The sequence below is a fragment of the Meleagris gallopavo genome, chromosome 3 (genome assembly GCF_905368555.1).
Source record: "Meleagris gallopavo chromosome 3, MGAL_WU_HG_1.1, whole genome shotgun sequence".
Taxonomy (NCBI): domain Eukaryota; kingdom Metazoa; phylum Chordata; class Aves; order Galliformes; family Phasianidae; genus Meleagris; species Meleagris gallopavo.
The window spans coordinates 78,278,560-78,301,246 of NC_139406.1; the positions used below are offsets into that span (position 1 = coordinate 78,278,560).

The window sequence follows — 22,687 nt, forward strand, 5'->3', positions numbered from 1 at the left end:
GAAGACATTTTCCAGCAGCCAAACATATTTGTAATAACAGATTTCTAAAAAAGTACTTGGTTGACTCCTTGCAATGAACAGCAAATGTAAATGAACTAGAAGAAGTAGCTGACAACACAAATGTTATACCTCTGCATGTTGGGATTGATCCACTCCATGTGCCATTGCTAGTACAAGTGCGAATGGAGGAGCTATCTGATTCCATTGTGTATCCAGGTTGGCACATATAAGTAACATTTTGTCCAACCACATAATCATCACCATATCTCATGCCATTTGCTGGAACTCCTGGATCTCCACAATTAATAACTGCAAGTAAAGAATTGAAAAACAATTTTTAAAAATTGAATGTGATGTATTTATATAGAAGAGGAAAAGAGACAGGGCAAAACTAGGGATTTATTAGGGAGAAATAAGAGGAGCACAAGTATAAATCTGGTCTTCATCAGCATAAGGTATGTCATCCAAATTAGCTACCAAACACAACTCGAGCAGCTGTACAGTAATAACATTTTGGAGAAAAATCAATACAAAGTTCCAAAGCAGAAGTAATGGACTGTAGAATTTTGATCAGTAAAATTTTGAGACCATAGAATGAAAAAAAAAGCAAGAAATAAACCATGCATTGCTGCTGCTGTATCATACCCCCTATCACTTCAGAGCCTCATTGTTAAAAATATAGGTATCTGTTGTCTAGTTTATTTTTCCATTTGAACAACCTGAAGAATACTACTGCCTGGAAAATTTTACAACTATGTATATAAACTGATGAGAATATTCAGGCAATCCACAAATATGTTACACGGTTTATTCCAAAACTGGGCCTATAGCATTTACAAGAGAGAATGGTTGTAAAACCTCCTGTGATTTTTGGTGTAAAAATTGCTGCAAAGTCTTTTTTCTCAGTTCTCATTAATTTGATCTATCTGTCTCAGCTTTAGATTTCAGAGAAAGAAATCATGAGAACCATAGTGGCAATGATCAAAAGCTGTTATTTTCAAGGAAAATAATAATAATAAAAATCTACTTTATACAACATACAGCACCCATGTTTTTAATAGTTTATCTAATAGTAAATTTGACAATCTCCCTGTAGTATCTTTATCACAGTTTCTTGGGCAGAAAACCCATCCTAGCTACTTCAAACTCCATACCAAAGCTTGTACTGTGAGACCAGCATCCTCTCTGTATCCAGGTTTCCAAAATGAGAAAAACCGTGGAACATTCTGAACAAATCCCTTGTTGGTGAACTGGGAATCCAAGGTACACAGCATGCCTAGTCCACAGTTTACGCAAATGGATTTTAATTAAGATCAGTGATTCAGATCTTCAGAAAATGAAATAGTCACAGACAACACAACATCTACCTGCAGATGTGGAATAGACTACAGAATATACACCATAATGTTAGCTGAGCTAGTCTAAAGGCAGCTACTGATATACTACTAAATAAATACATAGTTAAAAAGAGGAAGACGAAAAGAAGTAAATATGTAGATTAAGTAATTATGCAGCAATCTCAGCTGGTCTGCAGTCTATATATTTTGATGTACTAGTGTACAATCAATGAACGTACAGAAGTTATAGTTATGAGGTATATCAGAGAGTTTAGCTACAGAGTTACTACACCAAAGCAGAAAAGATAGGACACTTAACCATATCCTGGGCTCACTTATGAAACTCCAGCAGAGTGAATCTCCAGAAGAGATCCTTTCCCACTGGTAGTTAGCTCTTAAATGGGTCTAGGAGAGGTGGAGCCAGGCTCCACCCCTTCCAGCAGCACAGGTGAATTGCCTTCACCTGTGCTCCTGTGGCTGACTCATTGCTCGCCTCAGATGATCAATCAAAGGTTCAGGCCGTGATTCAGCAGTTCCCATACAACTATATACAGCATTCAGTAAACAGAACATTCAGTAAAGATATTCTTCATCTTTTCACAGCATTGTATTTTTAGAGTATTCCATGTACAAAATTGTTTATGAAGTAGTGCAAGAAAAAGCTTTCATCTTATTTGCAGTCATCCTTTATAGTTTACTTCATTGTTTTTCAATAAAGCAAAAAAAAAAAAACCAACAAAAAAAACCAGTAGACCTGTGTCTTACTTGTGCAGTTTGGCAAGGATCCAGACCATGTTCCATTGGCAGTACATTGTCTTACAGATGATCCAGAAAGTATGTATCCTTCCATACATGAATAAATTACTGAATTAGAGAATGTAGTTCCATCAATACGAAATACTTTTCCATTAGCAGTTGTCCCTGGATTACCACACTGTACAGCTATAAAGGAAAATATTAAATATTTTTAAAATGTACTTAGTTGAGATCATTTTTGAAATAATGTCAAAGGACATCCATGTTGCCAGCAGTGTTATGTTACAGAAATCTATGCTGTTATGCTGAAAAATGAAGGTTTCAACTCCTACTGATAAAGCATGTTGTACAGTATAAATAGCTGTCTGCATGAATTATTTGCTTTTACCCTTTCAGACAGCAAAGCCTAAATAAATAAATAAATAAATATTATTTAGCTACAAAGACAGAATCCCAACTAACCAACTAAGAAAGTGCCTGGTCTACAGTTGACATTGTAAACTTTGACTCCACGGTATGTATGCACTATCATATCATCAAAGTACATTTTCAGTCAAATACAGTTGAGTCAAGTAGAATCTGTTGGGAATTATTTTTTATTTTTGAATCTAGATGAAAAAAGCATAAATGATTATCTTATAAATATGTTTTCAAAACTCTTTTATGATAATACACAGAGCTGAACATTTCTAGAATGACTTACAACGAAGAAACTTGTTTCAACATTTCATTTTCTACTGAAAAATAACAATATCAGTGGTATAGTTAACACAATTTTTAAACCAATCATTTACTACATAAAAATATCTAATGATATTCTGACAGTGTGATTTCTCTAAAACTCAGCTCTGTCTCTGAAATTCAAATTTATAAGGGTCATTAAAAAAAAAACCTTTCACTGAAAATTGAGCTTTAGGAGACTGTTTAATTTTTCTACTAGATAACACATAAAGATGACGTTGACTCAAAAAGAAACAAACAGACGAGTGTATTTGAAAATAATGACAATTAAAAAAAGAACTTATTTTAGAAAAGCAGTTTCTTGCTAGCAAACAATTTCAAATTTTCCTCTTGGTGTCAAGCACATTACATTGCAACAACTTATTGGAAAAATTTTAATGGTCAGTATAAAACCATGATTAGCATGTGTAACAAGATAGCTTGTAAAATGAGTGTATCTTTGCTGATCTACCTTTACATTCAGGTTGTCTCCCAGTCCAACTTCCATTTGCCAGACACGTTCTTTCTTCTGAGCCATGGAGAATGTATCCAATATCACAGCTGAAATGTACTGTGCTTTTAATTTTAAAATTGTTTTCTTCCCTAGACCCATGACCTGGGATACCTGGATCACCACAAGAACCGGCTGTATCACCTAAAATTTGAAATACAAAGGTTAGAATAAATATGAAATACTATGCTACTGCATGTAAAATATGTTTACATCTATTTACTTTATAAATAAACATATATTTTTTAGAAATAAAGATACACCTGAATGGGTGAGTCCCCATAATGACAAAATTACTTGATTCCAAAATAAATTGAATTTTACCAGTTTTATATAAATGCAGAACAGAAATTATCTCAATGTTTCCTTAAACGATATTAAGCTTTTGGTAACAGCATCATCAAACAAGAATAAAACAAACAAACAAACAAACAAACAAACAAAAACCACAAAACAAGAACAACAAAAAAATTAGAAAGCCAAAACCTTGGCGATGCAAATTACACTGTCATTTTATATAATATAGATATAAACAATTAGGACTACAGTTTAAAGGATTTACAATTAGCATATTAACTCCAGCAGCCATAACAGCTAGGTGACTCTGATTCAAACTTGCATACTCAAAAATTTAAGCTCTTTTCTGTTTACCTATATCATTATATGATACAGATTAGTAAAACAGCCTGCCATCCCTCTTTAGAAATAAATAGTAAAATTACAGCCCAAATGTCAAGTCAAATAACATTATAAGTTTTTAGAATATCTAGTTTTGCTACTTTTTAAAAAATTCAAAAAGCTTTAGTTCAAAATATGAATCCTTCTGTTTTGCAGTCTTTTTTTTTTAACTACAAAAAAACTTATTATTATTCCATAAGTGTAAAGTTTCTACAATAACACATCAATTTTCAGCAAGTTAGTTGCCATAATGCCTAAAATAATATTTTGAGGGGAAAAAAAAGAAAATAGGCATTTTGCTGTGCAAGTATAAATTAAATATTTCTCTTGTAAAGTCAATAGTGTTCTTTTTTAATACCTAATTGTTACCAGAAATTATTTCTCTTTTAATCTTAGAGAGGTTAACTGCCAGTTTTTGTTTGTTTTTTTTTTTTTTTTAATTGAAAGCTACAGAAACAGCTTCTCTCAGTGACTAATCACATCAGGAATTAATAGTGTTATGACATTGTAACAGAACATATTTTCATTACCTCACAGATTTAATTCAATGGCTTTCACAGTCAACTATGAATAAGAAGTAGTAAGAAGTGTGATTAATAGATAGGAAATATTTTAAGGGTAATGTAACAAAAACTTGGTCACTTTATGTTTGTTCACCTAGCATTTTTGAATTCTTATGTAAAAAGGTTAATAATGCTGTCAGCTGGGAATTACCTATTATTTATTACTATTATTTATTATTATTTATTACTGATATCACCACCAAAAAAAAAGTCTTTATGTAGGTTGCTCTGGAAGTAATACCTCCTAATTATTTTCACAGACACCATAAATACAAAAAGCACAGCAATATTATTTGATAGAGTAAATTCTTAGCAACAAAACACTTTCTTCAACAGAGTCACTACCATTAGCAATGCATTTTATCCAGTAATGAATGAGAGTTTGCATGCTGTGCTCATAAAAAACTGCACCAGTTGAGATGACCCACTACTGCTATTGCCATTGCTGAAACAGAGCACCTACCACCTCACTGTGCTCATATCCATTTTGGTATCTATATACATTCAATGAACGTCAGTGGGTGCAATTTTTTCCTTATGGAGCAGTTTGATGGCTCACCTTTGCTTTATATGTTCTTCCATGTCAGATGTGTTTTTGTCAAGACTGCTCCGCTGCAGCTATCTCTTCCATGACAACAAAATTTAATGGAATATTGGTGGGAAGGTTCAACCTCTACTGCAATACCATTAATACCTGCCTCTGACATCGTGGGTCAAAATAATGAAATAAGAGGCATTACTTTTGGCACAGTCCTTGTACATAGCAATTGTGGAATCCTGTTATCAAGGCTAGTAATGAAGACTAATAGATTCACAAACTGTTTCATGTAAAATATGGTCATTCTGTGTGGTAATCTGCAAATTAATTTAAAATGATAAACTCTTTGATAAGAAAGTTTAAAAGATGTTCTAAGACAGAATACTTGCTTGATGCAGAATAGCTAAAGAAAATTACTGTGCATAAGCTGCGGTCAGTCAGAATTTGATTTCCTACAATCTAGGTCAAATTAGCTACAATCTACATCAAAGCAATGTTTCTTCATGAACTGAGAAAAAAATGATTATATCAGATTAGAATTTTCTACAATTATTAGAATGAGATTAAGGCAAAGCCCAGTTTTTTTTGTGACTTAGATTTCCATTTTTCATGTGATCACTGCTGTTAAACTGAGTTTGTGAAACAGTTTCCTAAATGTTAAGTTGATCAGGTAACTTAACTTCAGTGAGGTCTAACTTATAAGAAGGATTAGACAGTTTTCTCTCAAAATAAAGTACTATAATCTGAAATTATTTGGAGTTCTTAGGGCTTTTTTATAAAGATGCATGTATTATACAATTAAGACATGACAGAGGTTTCATAAAGTAATTGTTAATTACTTTGGAAATAAATAAATAAATGAATGAATAAAACATCATGTTGTGAAGATATTATTTTCTTGCTAGTAGAATTCTCACTTTTGGGAGATTTTACTTCTTCCTATTTCTATTAAGATATTATTTAAGTTTTATACATTATTTTCCAGGTTTAAAATGCTTTTCTGATAAAATCAATCATAGAATGTAGTACAAAATCAAATTAATTCAAAGCAACTTCTGGGCACATTCATTAATTCAAAAATATTACCTGAGCAATGAGGAAGAGATCCACTCCACTGTCCATTTAACTGACATGTACGAGATGACTGCCCTAACAGAGAACGTCTACCTGTGCAAGTATAATGAACAGTAGACCCAAATGTATATTTATCTCCAGATAGGACCGCGTTAGGAGGAACGCCAGGATGGCCACAGTCAATCACTACAATGCATAATTATTGGAGATAAAAAAAGGTTATTATCACTGATCAAACAGTTTGTAGTTATCATTTTCATAATTTCATATATAAATTTTTGTGAAGACCTTCTTAGGGCTTCAGGGAGGTGAGCACTTTGCACGATAAGTATAAAGTTTGTTAAGGATAAAAAGCTGTAAAACAAATGCTCCTATATTTCAAAAAGGTATTTTAGATAAAGATATTGATGTCCGAAGACATTCACAAAGCTGAGCTTTATGGTATGGTCATATACAAACATACAATCATGCATGTATCCATCAGAGAAAAATACAGTAAGACATTATCTGCCAGTCGCTACTGAACTAGAGAATATACAAACCTGAATCTCTCATACACTGGGCCCTAATTATTGGTCATGACATCTATTAGGCTTACAAACAAGATAATTAAGTTTTGCTTTAAACCTTAATTCCATGCTACTTCATAGGTTTTAGTTAATTAAGACATTCCATTGTATGAATAAAGTATCTGTGTACATATTCTAACAATTTCTTGTTTTAGCCTGTTCATATGTACAATCCATTGATGCTAATTGTGCAGAGACTGCACTGAATACTATGACATTCTTAGAAATTATCACATCTCTATTATTTTTCCATTGTACCAATTTTGATTGGCAATTGCAAGATATTTTCATACTGTCATTAATTTTTAATACCTTCATAATCTTGCCTTTTTTGCGATTTTCATTTACAGATTGCAGTTACACACATCTAATTCTGCTAACTGTCTTAAATGTCAGGATGTACGTAAACTCAACAAAGAATATGAGAATGCTTAGCTATTTATTTTTGTCCTTTAATTGCCTCTTGTATACAAAAATACAGTAAGTATCTCTTGCTGTAATTTTGTTAAGGCAGTCACAGTTTTAGGAATAAAAAACAGGTGAAATTTCAGAAACTGATTCTAAAATAAGGATAGTGTCACTGCAATAATTTACGTAGCTTTTTATCTACTGAAAAGCTCCAAAATATTACAGTGAAGCTACCTTGGCATCTAGCTACTCAATAAGAATTAAGTAAAATTTAAAAGGCCTAATGCATCATTATGAAGAGTATTATTTATATAAACAATACATGTAATGGAAACAAATCTCTGTATTGAAAAGAATTAACTACTGTCTATTAAGAGCATACAAAATAGACACCTTCATATGTGAAGCCAAGATACAAAAAAAGAATTCAGAGTGAATAGTAAATTTAAAGCAAGCTACATATGCCAAACTCTGAAAATGAGATTAACATCCATGAGCCAAATTCACTCTATCTACAAATGAATCCAACTTTACACATTTAATTTATTTCTTACACTCGTGTATGGTGTGTGGCATATCTTGACCAAATATTCATATTTATATATACTGAAAATCAAACGTTACAGCTGCAAATACCAGGTTGCTGGAACAGCCCTCCAAATCATACAGATTATTGTTGCTGTTTGTTTAAAATCAACACTCCATCATATTCAATATCATAACATTTTCAGAAGGTTTTTATTTTATTTTTAATCAGAAGCCTAATCAAAGTTGAGAATTTATTCTGTTCCCTAGAAATTCAGATTTGTACAACAGCACATTGGCTGTACAATATAACGTTAAAGCTATGTGTGATTGTGAATATTTGTCTAATAATTATTTTCACTCCTAGTGGTTTACATTTATACATACACTGATTTGTTTTCAGTGTCACATTTTCTCAAGGATCCAACTTGCCTTCTTGTTTCAAGAGCCTTCTTCATCCAAGAACCCTCTTCTTTCAGCCCCATAAAGGATTTAGGGATGTTTTATGTGATTGATTGGCTCTGATTTAAAATTAGTCACCTCTGTAATTTTTGATAGACTTGTAAAATGATGAGACTAGTTCATATTACAAATTGAACACTTCCTGTTAGCATGTTATTTGTTTAGTCATACATTTATATAATATCTACTATTTATGATTTTAGAGAAACTTAGAACATTATAAATAAAAAGGCATATTTACCATATAGGCTTCAGTAAAATGAAACTATTTCTTTTTTTGAGCAATGCTTACAATTTTTGCTGAATTTTTTTTTTTTTTTTTGGTCATCTTTATTTTTCTCATTTGCTTCTTCCATTTTCAGAGTAAAAGATTTTATCAAGAGGAAACATTACTTTTGCATCAACACCTTACAGTATGCAATTTGGGACTTTCCTATACAAACTGTATATTTCTCTGTATTCACATTTGTACATTAAAGTTCTGGGATCCTAATAACTAATCTAGAAAATGAAATTCTGATAAAAAGATATTAAAAAAAAATTAATTTCAATGAGATTTCAATGGCTATTTTTTTCCTAGGGGGGAAAAAAGTAAACAAAACAAAACAAAATGAAAAAAAAAAAAAAAAAAAACACAACACCTTCTAATCATCAAGATACAAAGATAATACTGACCAAGGATATAAAAGATGTAACATTCTGCAAAGAAGTATAAATCTACATCAGTTTCTGGCCAAATGTGATTACGCATCAAAGAAATTACAACAACATTGTTAGTTTGAAGTCCAATTCAATTTATAAATGTTATGTTTTTCTTGAGCAGTGAATTAAAAAGCATATCATGAGCTTTTTGTAATCTACAGAGCTGTCAACAAGTCATGAGTCTATCAATCCGATAGCTGAGAATGGTTGTATATATCTCATATTGTCAGGGAAAAAAAGTCAGGACAAGGTACTGTGATAGGATTATTGAGAGAATGACAAAGACATCAGTGAAAAACTAGTTTATGTTATTTGGATTTCAAGCTTGGAGGATGGGAATTCTGTTTAGATGGTAGTTTACAAATAACAGATTAAAGTACATTTCTCAGAACTAAATTGAGAATACTCTGCAGTCCAGGAAATAAATATGGTCACTGAAATTCTATAAGGTATACTGTCAAAATGTATCTTTCATTCTGAGTAAACTACAAATTTAAAGTGCTTTTATAGTAGTATGTGCCTTAATAGCATATGCACCTTAAAGTCTTTAATTGAAAGGAAGAGTTGAAAAAGCATTATGGTCTAAGTCAACAGTTTCTTACAGGATTTGTATTAGTTAGAAGATCAGAACATGTAGAACATCACATTTCAAAGGAACTGATTTACTTTACAGGTGAATAACTTTTCCTTTGTCACAGTGTGTCTCTTGTCCATTACTCTATTGGTATTTCAAAAGAAGATAAGCTCTTTGAGTCCAGTTAAAGAGAGACTGAAATCCAGCTAGGTAAAAAAAAAAATAATCCAACAAAGATTCAAAGGAAACCAGTCAGCCAGCTTTCAGCTTATTTTCTATTGCTCTTACAGTGGAAAAAGCCAGCAACTGAATGACTGCCTTGCATGTGTGCAAAACAGAGCCAATTTGCAAAATACACTAGAAGTTGATGGGATCTTATAAAAATGTACAGTAGCTGCATCAGAGTAATTTTAGTAAGCTCTATGATTGTGATTGTTGAATAACTTGGGTATGTCTGATTTACAATTCATCAACCCCTTTATACAAATTACGCAAATAAAGCTGAGGATGCCCTTTCAAAATTCTATGTAGCACTTTCACTGCCAAAGGTGAACTTAAAAAAGATTAAAATCAGCAGTAGTAAAATATTTCTGACAATTCTGCATGAAGATTAAGTGAGAAAAAAACACAAAAATAGAAAGAAAAAAATCTTTGCACCTTTACATACAGGATTTCTTTTTATCTGGAGATATGTTACTATTAGTTAAAATTTTTATTTCTGAAACAGTATTGTTATATCAAAAATAAATGTGAAACAATTAAAATCTATTATAAGAATAATTCTGAATTACAGTTAATCTGCTTATCCTGTACAAAGTAGAAAAAAATCCAGAACCAGGAGACTTGAGCAATAAGAAGAAATAAATATCAGATTTTTTTTTTTTTTTTAGAGAGAGGATAGCAAAATTGGAAAAATCTTAATTACTGAAAACAAAAAAACGTAAAGTTGAGAACAAATACCTAATGTGTTGTAAATGTTTGTTCATGACTCCTGAACAAGGAAACTTTGTTTTTCCTTTTATCTTAGTGAAAAAGTTTTTGGCCTTACTCGGTGAGAAAACTTGATCCTAAAGTAAAATCTTGTATAAAGGTTTATAGAGAACTCAGCAAATCAACCATCCCAGTCAATGAAAAATTAATGAAATATCTATGGCATCACAGATAGAAAGTTCTTAATGACAAACAAAAAAAAACCTCTTTGTGTTGATCTCTTTGCCTTCCTGATGTATAGGTTGCATATGACTTTTACTCAAGTAGTGTGGGAAGCTGAAAATATCTAAAGGACACTTTTAGTGCTCTTTTTGGTGTTTGCCTAATGTATTCAGATATTTTGATCTTGCTGTTGTCCCAAATGATGTCCAGAAAGTACTAGTGGCATAATCCAATACTTGGCCCTGTAGTTTTTAAGATTCAGTATGATTGTAGTTTTGTGGTCAATTGAGATGTATTGATAAATTAAATGGATAAGTTTTTCTGAAGTATTCAGAGATTTCTGTGTTTTCTTTATTGCATTTCTCATGATTTCAATGCTATTTGCTGTGTGAAATAAGAATATAATTGCTCTACTTCAGCTGCCACTGAAGCTCCACTTCTCTCATTCTTACACAATATGTATATAAATATGATTATTCTAATTGCTTTTCTGATACTGATAGAAATGTTGTGTAAAATAATATCTAGTCCAGTTAACACTCTTAACAGAAGCATACACATTATCTACTTACTAATGCATTCAGGCAGAGGTTTGTCCCAGTGGCCATTTGGTTGACAAACTAAAACCGAAGAACCAAATAAAAAATAACCAGGATTACAATCATAAAATACCACTGTGCCATATGTGAAATTTCCATGTTCTATTTTACTCTCTCGTATGGAATTTGCAGGAATTCCAGGATCAGAACAATTCACCACTAAAAAGAGAAAAAAGTATAGACTTCAGGTTACTAAAATAGTCTTGAGATGGCCTCCTATCCATTAAATGAGAACTTGGAATGTTTCAAATGTGCTAATACCTTGATTTTATAATAAAATAATTATACAGAACTAGGAAGATGATATGAAACTTGCAGAGGTTAAAATCAGGGGAAATAAAAGGAAATGATTATTCACAATAAGATGACACTGTTAAAGTCTTTGCTACCACAAGTGACATATAAACATATTCAATTAATATCCTTTCCTTTACTGAAATTTTATCCACAGCTGGAAAGATGTTATAGGTTAAATGTGCCATTAGCCTAATCCACACAGCAATGCAAATGTAGTTATAAGCCTATACTAACATTTTGATGACTAATCACATCTTTGAGTCACATTTTTTGAGCTAAAGGACAGATGGTCAGATAGTGATGACAGTGGTGATGCTTCCAGGACAGGAAGCAAACAGATATGAAATAGATATGAATCTATATCTATACAAATAGATATGAAATTTTAAAATTATGGGTAAACTTTGATGACTAAAAATATTATTATTTTTTTTTAATTCTTAATTACATTAGGTTTGCTACATTTAAAAATAGTAAAATACTGATTTTTTTTTTTTTTTTTTGGCAGTTTTGTCTGGTGAGACATTGCACATTACAAGCACCAGTAATGACCAGTAATGATTTACTTTGTAAAGTACTACACAAAACTGGCTCTTCTTAAAGTCTTTTCTGAAACCAGTAGATTTGAGGGTGTGTAAAATTTCAGAAAATTGCACTTTACTGTGCAATACCCAAACAACGAAGTGATTTACAGCAGCTAGACTGAAAAATAGATTTATTAGTTATCTTTAATCCACAATACATATTTAGTATTGCAAATTTAAAAAAAAAACAACAACAACAAAAAAAAAAACAATTACCTCTCAACAACAAAGAGATCCTTGGAAAATAAAGTTCTGTCAACTATCACTTAAGGTAAAATGATTGAAAGAAAGTAAGTAAAGGACATTTAGTGAAAAACAATTTAGCAAAGAAAAACAACATATGAATACATAAAATAATTTAGAATTATAGAATCTGATTGTTGTTTAAATTGGAAGTGACCTTAAGGATCATCTAGTCCAAACCCCTTCTTCGGGGCATCTTTCACTAGATTTTTCTCAAACTCCACTCAACTGCACTTTGAACATTTCCAAAGATGGGGCATACACAATTTCTATGAGCAACTTGTTCCATTGTTTCACTACACGTCAAAAAATGGATTTTCTATCTACAACCTAAACCTACGGTCTTTCAGTTTAAAGCTGATACCTCTTCTATCTCTATTAGGTCTGGTAAAAAAATCTTAATCTATCTTTCTTACAGAAAAAATGACCCAATTCTCAGTCTGCCTTCATATCTTCATAAAGGAGTTGCTTCAGCTCTTTGATCATCCCTGTAGCTCTCCTCTGGACCAGCTCCATCTGTTTGGGTCTTTCATGTGCTGGGAGCTCCAGAGCTGAACACAGTATTCCAGATGTGGTCTCATGAGAGCAGAGTAGAGGTGGAGAACCTCCCTCTACTTGCTGGCCACGCTTTTGATGAAACCCAGGATATAATGGGCTTTCATGGCCTAAAATAATTTAGGGTATCGGGAAAGTACCTAAATGGATTATGATAATGAATAATAATAATAATAAAAAAAAAGAATAGTTGAGCAGAGCATGGAAATGAAATAGGTGAAAAAAAATACATTTTCCTGTGCAATTTTAGAACTATACTGGCTAAAAATGTAGTGTATTATTTCAGGATTTTAAAAAGTTCCTTGTCTTCGCTGCATAAACTTGCTTAAGAAACTTGTAAAAATTATCTTACAAAATCAACAAAAACTGCAAACGCATAAGAAAGGTTCTCTGCAATAGCTGTCCTGACAACTTTCTGAATATAAGAGAGACCTAACTGAAAAATGAAACACTATATGATTGTTAGCAAGACTTTGTCATGGTTTTATGATTTTTGGTTTTATGATTGTTTTGTTTTAATGCACATTTTGTCTTGTTATTGTCCCTTTACCTTCAGTTTATTTTCCAACCTTAATTTTCCAACTGAGTTTGAAATCTGTAAATGCTTGCTTCATACCTTTGCATATTGGAGGTGGGTGGCTCCATTGTCTATTAGTCTGACACTGTGCTTTAGTTGGTCCTTGCATAACATAACCAGTATTACATGAGAATGTCACAACGTCATTGAAGTTGAAACCGTTTCCACTTGTTCTTCCATAAATTGGACTACCAGGGTGACCACAGCTAACAGCTAGCATAGCACAAAACAAAGGCAGAGCATGCTGTTATCAGATTTCATGATTTATAATTATCACTATAATTCACACGTAAGAGCATTTTAAAGTGTTTTTTTTTTAAGACACTGAGTGCTTTCCATGAAAGATGCATATTTAGCATTCCTACAAAAACTGACTACAGAAGTACCTATTGTCAGAACAGATATAAGAAAAATCAAGCACAAATTTGCTTGAAAATAATTTCTAAAATGTATAAATATTTCCTTCTGATTTAGCAAAGTCCAGTGCTTAATAAAATATTCATTGCTAATTAAAAATGAAAAAATAAAACAAGTAAAGTTTTGATCACTTTAGAAATTTAGAAATGTAATACTTTTCTAAATAATTTATTAGGTTTAACATGTGTATGTTTGTCTTTTTTTCCTTGTAGATGATTAGATTAGTTGTGATAATGCTAAAAGAAACTTACACATAGAATATATATGAAATAAATTTTTAGCATCAACAAAAAGTGAAAATGGTCTTTGAAAACTATTACAGTATACAGACCAGTCACAGCATTTGTATGAATACAGACTAAGAGTTAAATTGAATTTTCTATGTTCCATTAACGTCATTAAGTAGTTTTGTGTTATCAGTACTATTAACTTTGTATTATTGGTATTATGTATTATCAGAAACTTTTAATATAAGGTAGTACTTTTTATTTATTTATTTTTTTCCAAAAACAATAATTATAACTGTGTACTAAAATATTAACATTTATAAAACTGTTAGGTAAATATATTTTTTGAGCCACACGGAAATTTTTCTCAGTGCATATATAATAGCAATAAAAATTCTTCCTGTGAAAACAAAAGTATGACATTTGCAAGTAAAAGTATATAAAATATAAACCTATAAAAATACTACAATCAGCAAAATCTTTCTATTATTCACGCAAAATGCACAGTGAATTTCGAAGTAAAAAAAAACACTAAATTTGAATATTAAATCTCAAAAATTCAATTAAAACAGTTAAGTAAATAAATAAATGTGAGGCTGTTTGTAAAAGGCTTTTGCAAGCTTAATATTTTTTCCAAGTCCTATATCTTTTTCCGAAATGCTTTATTGCACATTGCCTCATATTCAAGGAAATGAAGCACTAGAACAGGTTGACCAGTGAGATGGTGGGATATCATTTCTGGTAGATCTTCAAAAAACCACCTGGGCACAGTTGTGGGCAACCTGCTCACCCCTGCTTGAGCACTGAACTAAGCCATCTGGAGAGATCACTTCAACACTTAATTAACTATTCTATGATTCTGTGAAACAGTTTTCAGTTGGATTGTGTAAAAATTAAGGTCAATTTCTCTGCTGCTAACAGGTCCTTTTTTTTTTTTTTTTTTTTTTCCAGCTCTAACATTGATATGAACTTCTTAATTTACAAATTCCTGACTAATGGAGTCTAGTTTCCTTGCCACATGTGTTATCTATAAAGAATAAATATAAAGTGTAAAATATAAAACAGTAATGCTTTCATTAATAATAAAGTAGAAATAAAACAAAATAATTACAGAAGTTTTAAGTATCTCCTTTTTTGTGTAAAACAAAGTAAAGACAGTGAACAGCAAAGATACTGAATTAACATCTTAATGATGAAGTTTTCTGCAACAAAAATGAAGATATAAAAATAGAAAATTTGCAGGTGGACTAAAATGTATTAAATACAGGAAATATTACTGAATCTGAACCATTTAATCGTAGTTGTAATTCACTTGAAAATCCTCATTTTTCAAAGTTCAAAGATACTCCTCATCTTGTCTGAGAAGTACATTTCTGTAGCGGAAATCAGTATGCATTGTCACGCTTACTTACGCACACAAGATGGAAGCTGACCAGACCAGTTGTGATCCTGCTGACAAATTCGTACAGAAGAACCAATCAACCGAAAACCAGGACTGCATTGGTATACAACTGTGTCTCTATACCCATAATTTTCTCCAATAACTTGACCATTGACTATAAGATCTGGAATTCCACAGTGACCAGCTAGATTTTTCAAATTAAATGATAAAAACAAAAATTGTCAGTAAATATGCCAGAGAAATTTTAAATATACCTCTTAATTTACAACAAAGAAATCTTCCATTCAAACAATCAGGTGTTTATTTCTATTAACTTGGGGAAAACTGCAGTATTACACAATATAAATAGAAATAATTCCCATCAGAAAAATAAAACTGCATACATCGTAAGTTCAGCATTTTTCCAATGGGAATAAATTATTTAAGACAACTTGGTACTGAAATCTGCCTTTCTCATACACTGGTCTCAAAAGAATTTCAAACATGAATTTGTTTAGGATAAAGTTAATTATTGCAACAATATCCAGTTATCCTACAACTACATCCAAATGTCCTGTCAAAAAAAAAAAAAAAAATGCTTTGGCCTAGTCTTCAACCTTGTACTTTTAATCCAGAGAAGTGGAGGAAGAAATTAACTATGTGTCTTTTTTTTTTTTTCCATTTTTTTTCTTACTGAACTTAAAAATAAGCACAACAATTCAACAATTAACTTGTAAAATGGAAATGATGTCACATGAAGAGAACTCAAACTAAACTAAACTAAACTAAACTAAACTAAGGAAAGCAAGTAGAGTTACAACTAGTACTTAAGTTTAAGTGGAAAAAATATTGCTGGACACTCAAACTCCTTTGTTCTCCATTTGTCCTATAATTCTAAAGAAAAAAAGAAAAATCAAACCCCTAAGGCCATGAGGTTGCTAGTGAGAAAAAAGATTTAGAGACAAAACTGTTTGTTCTTTCCTTTTAACTCTGGAGCCTTTATAATGCTCTGATGTATTTTTCTCTTTCTTTGAAGGTTAGAAACTTCCTATAAAAAAAAATACAAAATACATTGGCAAAGCTGAGATTTTCTTGCCTCTGGAAGTTTAAGTCTCATAGGGGATTTTTCTGACTAAGAGATGTAAAAAAAACCTAGTAGATAAACAAACAACAGGAATCAAACCACTAGATGGATTTGGCCCTATTGGTTTAGTTTTCAAAACATTATCTGACATGTTGGAGCAGCTTAGTAAGTTTGCCAAATCAGGTGTACATAATGGTATACATAGTTCCTGATTAGAGAACCTCTGAGACCATAAATGACATTTGCACTGATTTATGCATCTGAATAAATTATCTCCATTATAATAACGTCAAATACTCATTAATATTTTTCCAGAAGTACTTTTACTTACTTTATTTTCTTACTCTGAAAATCTATAGACCTGATCTCCATCAAGGAAAATTAATTAAGATATAATTGCTATCATTACTTCACCGAAAGGGAAGGGGAAGGGAAAAGGGGGAAAGGAGAAAGGAAGGAGAGGAGAGGAGAGGAGATTTGAAATCATTATTACTTAGTCTTCTATTGTATTTTTTGGTTTGTTTGTTTGTTTGTTTTCCAGATTGTATGATTCTGTGATTCAAAATCAAGGTGTTAATTCATTTTTCTCATGAATATTAGTAGAATTCTTCACTTTAGTCAATTTTCTCTTAAGATACTTGTGGAGAAAGGAATTCCAAAATGTTAATTACAAATTAAACACATGCTCATAATTACTATTGCATATTCATGTATCAGTGGATCAGTTCTGCTGGTTTTTGCTTTACGAGACTTCTACTTTAAATTTTTATTTTAATGTAGTTACATCAAATATATTTTTTAATTTGAATATCATTTTGAAATGAATATCTTATAATGCAATGAGATACCTAAATTATTCCTCTTAAATACATTTGAGAGTTTAGTAGTTAAGCTTTGCAGATTGTTTTCACTGGGGATTAAATGCAAATACTGAAAACTGGGTATCATTCTGTGAGAGCTCTCTGTAAACATGACCAAAATCTGTCAGAAAAAAAAAAAAAAATCAAAACAAAACTAAGCAGAAAACTGAAAACTAAAGTAAAATGATAAGAAATTGGAAAGCAAAGGACTGCTGAGAGCGCTGCTGGGAGAACAAAGGTCTGAAATCAGAACAACTGTTGTCCCTTGTTTTTTGTTTCTCTTGTGTGCCAGGACATTTATTTTGCAAATAGATGAGAAAACATTTAAGAATTAATAATTCTACTTTTAATTTCCATTCGTTTTTGCACAGTCAATAAGACACTGCATATTGACTTACCATGGATGAAAGATTAATAGCACTATTATTATTCAACAGATCACTTTTTTTTTTTTCCATCCCCAAGTTAATATTCTGGTTCTAAGAGCAATTACAAGCAAATGATACAATACAAACAGAACTCTTGGAAGTCTATTAGAACATGAAAAACAATACTATAAAATTTATAGAGAAAATGAGAGAGAGGAAGTAGATCAAGCAGTACTGTACTTCTGACCTATATTTAAGAGAATGTGTGAGTGAGAAACAAAACACAAAGCATTCTTAAATACACAAAAACAGATTAGAAATACAGCATTTACTTCACTGTAGTAAGAACTAGCTCATGGAAAAAAAGAAATACAAGAATAAAATAAGCAAATGTTAATCAAAATCTCCATCCAAGAATTAAAAAAGGAAAAAAAAAATTCTAACATCCTAGTAGTAAATAAGTAGACTTCACACTACTAGCATTCTAGAATGCTCTTTTTCTCAGTATAGCCTTGTTCATTTTCAGTTTCTTTAATTCAGTGTATAAGACTAGTTTCATTTCCATATTACTATGGAACAGCTATGAAAGACCTATAGAGTAGGGTTGTGAATCCAGCTGAGGCCTCTAGATCACAATGCAGCCTGTAGGTTAAAATACTGAATCAGAATACATTATTTTTTGTGCAGGCAATGGGTGAACTATGAAGAAAAACATTCAGCAGGAATGCTTTACTTAGCAGCAGATATTAGGGGAAATAAGGTCTACAACATCGCCAGTTTCTACTCTAGGTTAGCTTTTGAAAAATAATTATAGAAAAATGCCATTAAGTAAGAAAAAAGTCAGTCAAAAATCTCAATAAAGGATTTTCATAACATCTGAACACCTAATAAAATACCTAGCTTGACAGGAAATCGAGCTGCACCAATGCAGAGCTTAATAACTTAATGACAGAACCTTTGAAACCTCAGTTGTAAAGCAAGTTTATTTTCAGCAGTGAAGGTTACTTTCTGAGGTGCAAAAGTAGGAATAAAAGTAACACAGAATATTTAGATTGAATGGCAAAACCATATATGTGCTTGTTTTACTCATCAATAACTCAAAACCTCAGTGTAATAGTGAAAGAAATCTACGTATGTTTTCGGAAAAAGATATCCAAGATATTATTCAACAGCAAAACTTCACTTCTTCTCTGCAGGACTTACAGTTCTCACAAGGATGTATTTTCATAATGTTCTCCAGGTTATAAACAACGTCTTTAAAAAATGACACTACTGTTATTTTGCATTAAAAAAATCAAATGTATCCCAATAACACTGCATGGAGTGTGTGAACAAATGCTGACATTTAACACTCTCTCTAATCAAATTAGCTTTTTTTTTTTTTTCTGCTACCTTTTTCAGTCTATTAAAACTCTAGTATTAGTGATGTACACAAGAAACACTTTTCTTATTGATCAAATGAGCCCCATTTCAGTATTTAGATTCAGATAGATACTTGGCATTTTATAAAGACAAGTGTTAATTCTCTGAGCAAATCTTTATAATAACAACAACATTAACAGTAAGTTTACATCAGATAGCCTATTTCAGGTTGGGCAGTTGATTGAAAATATTCTATCCTTTTTTTCTTATTTTTACACATTTTTAATGATAAACTATGGTCAAGCAGACTATCTGTATTTCTTCCTTGGAAAAAGGCTAGCTTTAATAACTAGCTAGTGAGTGACATTAAAATAACAACAGTAATAATAATAAAACAAAAACTGAGGAATTTTTCTAGTTATAGAAATGTTTTTTGTCATTGTCATTTTTGTTAGGATTTTATTATTTGAACATTTTTTTTCCCTCACTAGCTAGAGAGAATAAGAATACAGATCCAGAACTCAGTTTCCCACTGCATTTTGCTTAACTGAGATCATGACATTAATATGACTAGTCCCATAGTACTGTACTGTAATTCAGGTTTTCTGATCAAAATGGGTCAAAAGTCAAAACAAAAAGACAGACTTTCATAAACCCTTTTAGATCCTTCAGGTCTCATTACATAGATAATTTATACTTAAAATTTATTATAAACTTTTAGGGTAGAACTACACATATTATATAAAGTGTCAAGCTACCATACCACTGTATCTACCTATAGTAATAGACAGGATTTCCTTAAATGACACCAGCCCTCCTGTCTGCTGAGAAATAATCTGCTCTTCTCCTGTTTTACAGAGGACAAGAGAGAAATGCAGACCACAGCAAACTTCCTTTGGTCCACTTTTTTATGTGGCTCCAAAATATTTCCAATATTAGGTACGCATATAAATCTTAAAGCATTTTTATTGTTACCAACTAATTATCTCCCATTCTGTGCTTGAACACTTTATGCCTTCTAGCCTTTTCTTCCTGATATAATGATGCTAGAATTAAGGTGGCACCCTTGGGGGCTTTGCACCCATTCAATCCAACTGATGACAGCTTCTTAATTAAATAATAATAATAATAATAAAAAAAATTAGAAAAATATGATATTCAAAAAGAAGGGTAGTTGTGTTAACTGTTCTAATTCTCTTTGCCAAACAATGTCTCCTAAGATTCAGTGGCCATAAAGTATTATTCTTCTCTTTGAAAGAAAAGAAATAGCAATGGAAAAAGCAAGACAAAATAGGACTGTGAAAACTATTCACTATTCATAATTTTTCCTAACTACATATAGATGAAATGAAAATTAGGTTGTCTAACATAATAATTAAATGAAAAAGTAGCTTGATTTTTTGAGCTGAATACCTGGAAATTTTTATTATATTATCCTGTATGATTTCATTAATGTTATCTAAGTGTTAAAGGAATCATCAACGCTTCAAAGAGAAATACACTAGTAGCCAATTGGATCCAAGAATCGAATAAAGACTAGGAAATCTTTTAATATTATTAAGCTTATACTAGATTTTTATTTCCAGAGGCAGGTGTTAGAGGAAATAAATTCATTTTATGTTAAGCATCACTTGCTATGAAGTTATTTTGGCAAATTCCTAAAACGAGTATTTTCCCTAGGTGCCATTCACAACAAACATAGAATTTGGCATTTTTTAAGATTATTTTTTCTCTGCTCTAATTTTTATATTTCTGCAAACATGAGTAGCTGTAGCCATCGCAGATAAACTCTTAATTATGAAAAAAATATCAACACGTTTTGGCTATACATGTATTACGGTGCCCCAAACCTGCAAGATTTAAAAATCTGTCTTGAATTTTCTCACAATTTAAAGAAAGCTAAACAAATAAATAAATAAATAATCAAACATAAATAGCTTCTTTTCTTTCCCCCCTCTGCTAAATGCTTTTCACAGTAAAAGGGAAACATAAGAACTTCCTGTTCCCTTCAGCTATTTGTCAGGAAATCTTCCAGCTTCAGACTTGCAGCTTGATAAGCAACACTTTTGCTCATTCGTGAGTCATTCAGATTAAGCTTAACTGAGGATTTATACTGACCAAGTAATACTGAATTACCAAAAGAAAATTATTTGGAGCAAACAGCAGTCTAAAAGGGTAACAGCAAACTGAACAAAGAACAATCTGCAATAAACACTTAATATGTATATAATTTCAGATTCTTCTAAAAGTGTACATTTACAGATGTTCCTTTATATTTTCATACTTCTGTGTCTTTCACATTACTTTCTTAAAGTGGGACAGTCATCACTTTGATTTCCACTAAAACTAAAACTATAGTTGCTTATAAAGTTAAAATCAATGCCTCTACAGTTGTAACTCAAATCATACTTAATAACTAGTCATATTAATAATTAATCATATTAATAATAACAAAGAATTAAAACAAAATACTAAAGAATTAAAATGGAATACTGCAATTGTTACATTGTTCAGATGTTCCTTTTTCATGAACAACTTAGTGTCTGGTGCTTAAATAAGCGAAGATGCCTAAACAAGTACAACCAAAGGGTTTTCAAATTGTATACATCATATCCAGAGAGTAATTTTCTGTCAGAAATAAGGCTGAAGTGCTCCTGTTTGTGTTTCCATGTATTTATATTTTTATTGTATCTTTTGTAATTGTAAAGATTAATTCTATAACATATTCACTAAGTTCAGGTCTACTATGCACTTATTTTAGTAAGGATATATATTAAAGCTGACAGATCTGAAATCCATCAGTCTTGCTATGTATGAAAAGATCTGTTATAAAGCCATATGGAGTAGTCCAATGACACAGGCTTTGCTTGTGTGGCAGGTACTGAAATAGGGATTCAATTAGTGGAAAGTTTAGCACAGTTTTCTTTTGATAAGAAAAACAGCAACACAAATTTTGAAACTGCAGAATTCTCTTAGTGTCTATACTTGGAAGGGTAACAGAAAGAGATAAGTTGACTAACTTTACTTACTTTTGTCTGCTATAGAGAAAGAAAATAGACATGCTATGACAGTTGTACCCATACCTAAACATCTGGTCTCAATTCCACTCCAGAGTCCAGAGGACAGACACTCCCTCACAGCAGAGCCAACAAGCATGTATCCTGAGTCACAAGTAAATATAGCTGTAGATCCATATGTGATTTGAGTTCCAATCTTATTTCCGTTTGGAGGTGTAGGAAGTTCTCCACAAGAAATAACTTTATAAAATCAAAAGAGAATGGAAATTTATACCTTTATATCACAAAGATACATGCAATAATATGTAACTCTATTATTCTACGTAACATTAATCAAACAGCTAAATAAATGTTGCAGCCTGAAGTATTGTCTGCTATGTAGAAGAACTCTGTATACAAAGACTATTATTGCCCCCAAAATAATACACTAGAATTAAAAATAATAATAATAAAAATAAAAATTTTCTCTATAAAACTAAGAAACAAGCAACAACACTTTCTGGAACATTATTAATTAATTGCTATTGAATTATGTTGGTTAAAAGGT

At 31.4% G+C, this 22,687-nt stretch overlaps 1 protein-coding gene across 2 annotated transcripts in view; it reads right to left on the bottom strand.

Moving 5' to 3' along the window:
* Positions 1-22,687, bottom strand: part of CSMD3 (CUB and Sushi multiple domains 3) — a 538,229-nt gene that overhangs the window by 30,718 nt on the left and 484,824 nt on the right. For both annotated transcript variants that reach the window (XM_085221591.1, XM_085221590.1), the window contains exons 53-60: positions 22,207-22,380; positions 15,481-15,654; positions 13,464-13,637; positions 11,142-11,327; positions 6,190-6,363; positions 3,286-3,468; positions 2,103-2,279; positions 130-309 (exon numbers count right to left, since the gene is read on the bottom strand). In XM_085221591.1, coding sequence (XP_085077717.1) covers positions 130-309; positions 2,103-2,279; positions 3,286-3,468; positions 6,190-6,363; positions 11,142-11,327; positions 13,464-13,637; positions 15,481-15,654; positions 22,207-22,380 — 1,422 coding nt within the window. The remainder of the gene's footprint in view (positions 1-129; positions 310-2,102; positions 2,280-3,285; positions 3,469-6,189; positions 6,364-11,141; positions 11,328-13,463; positions 13,638-15,480; positions 15,655-22,206; positions 22,381-22,687) is intronic.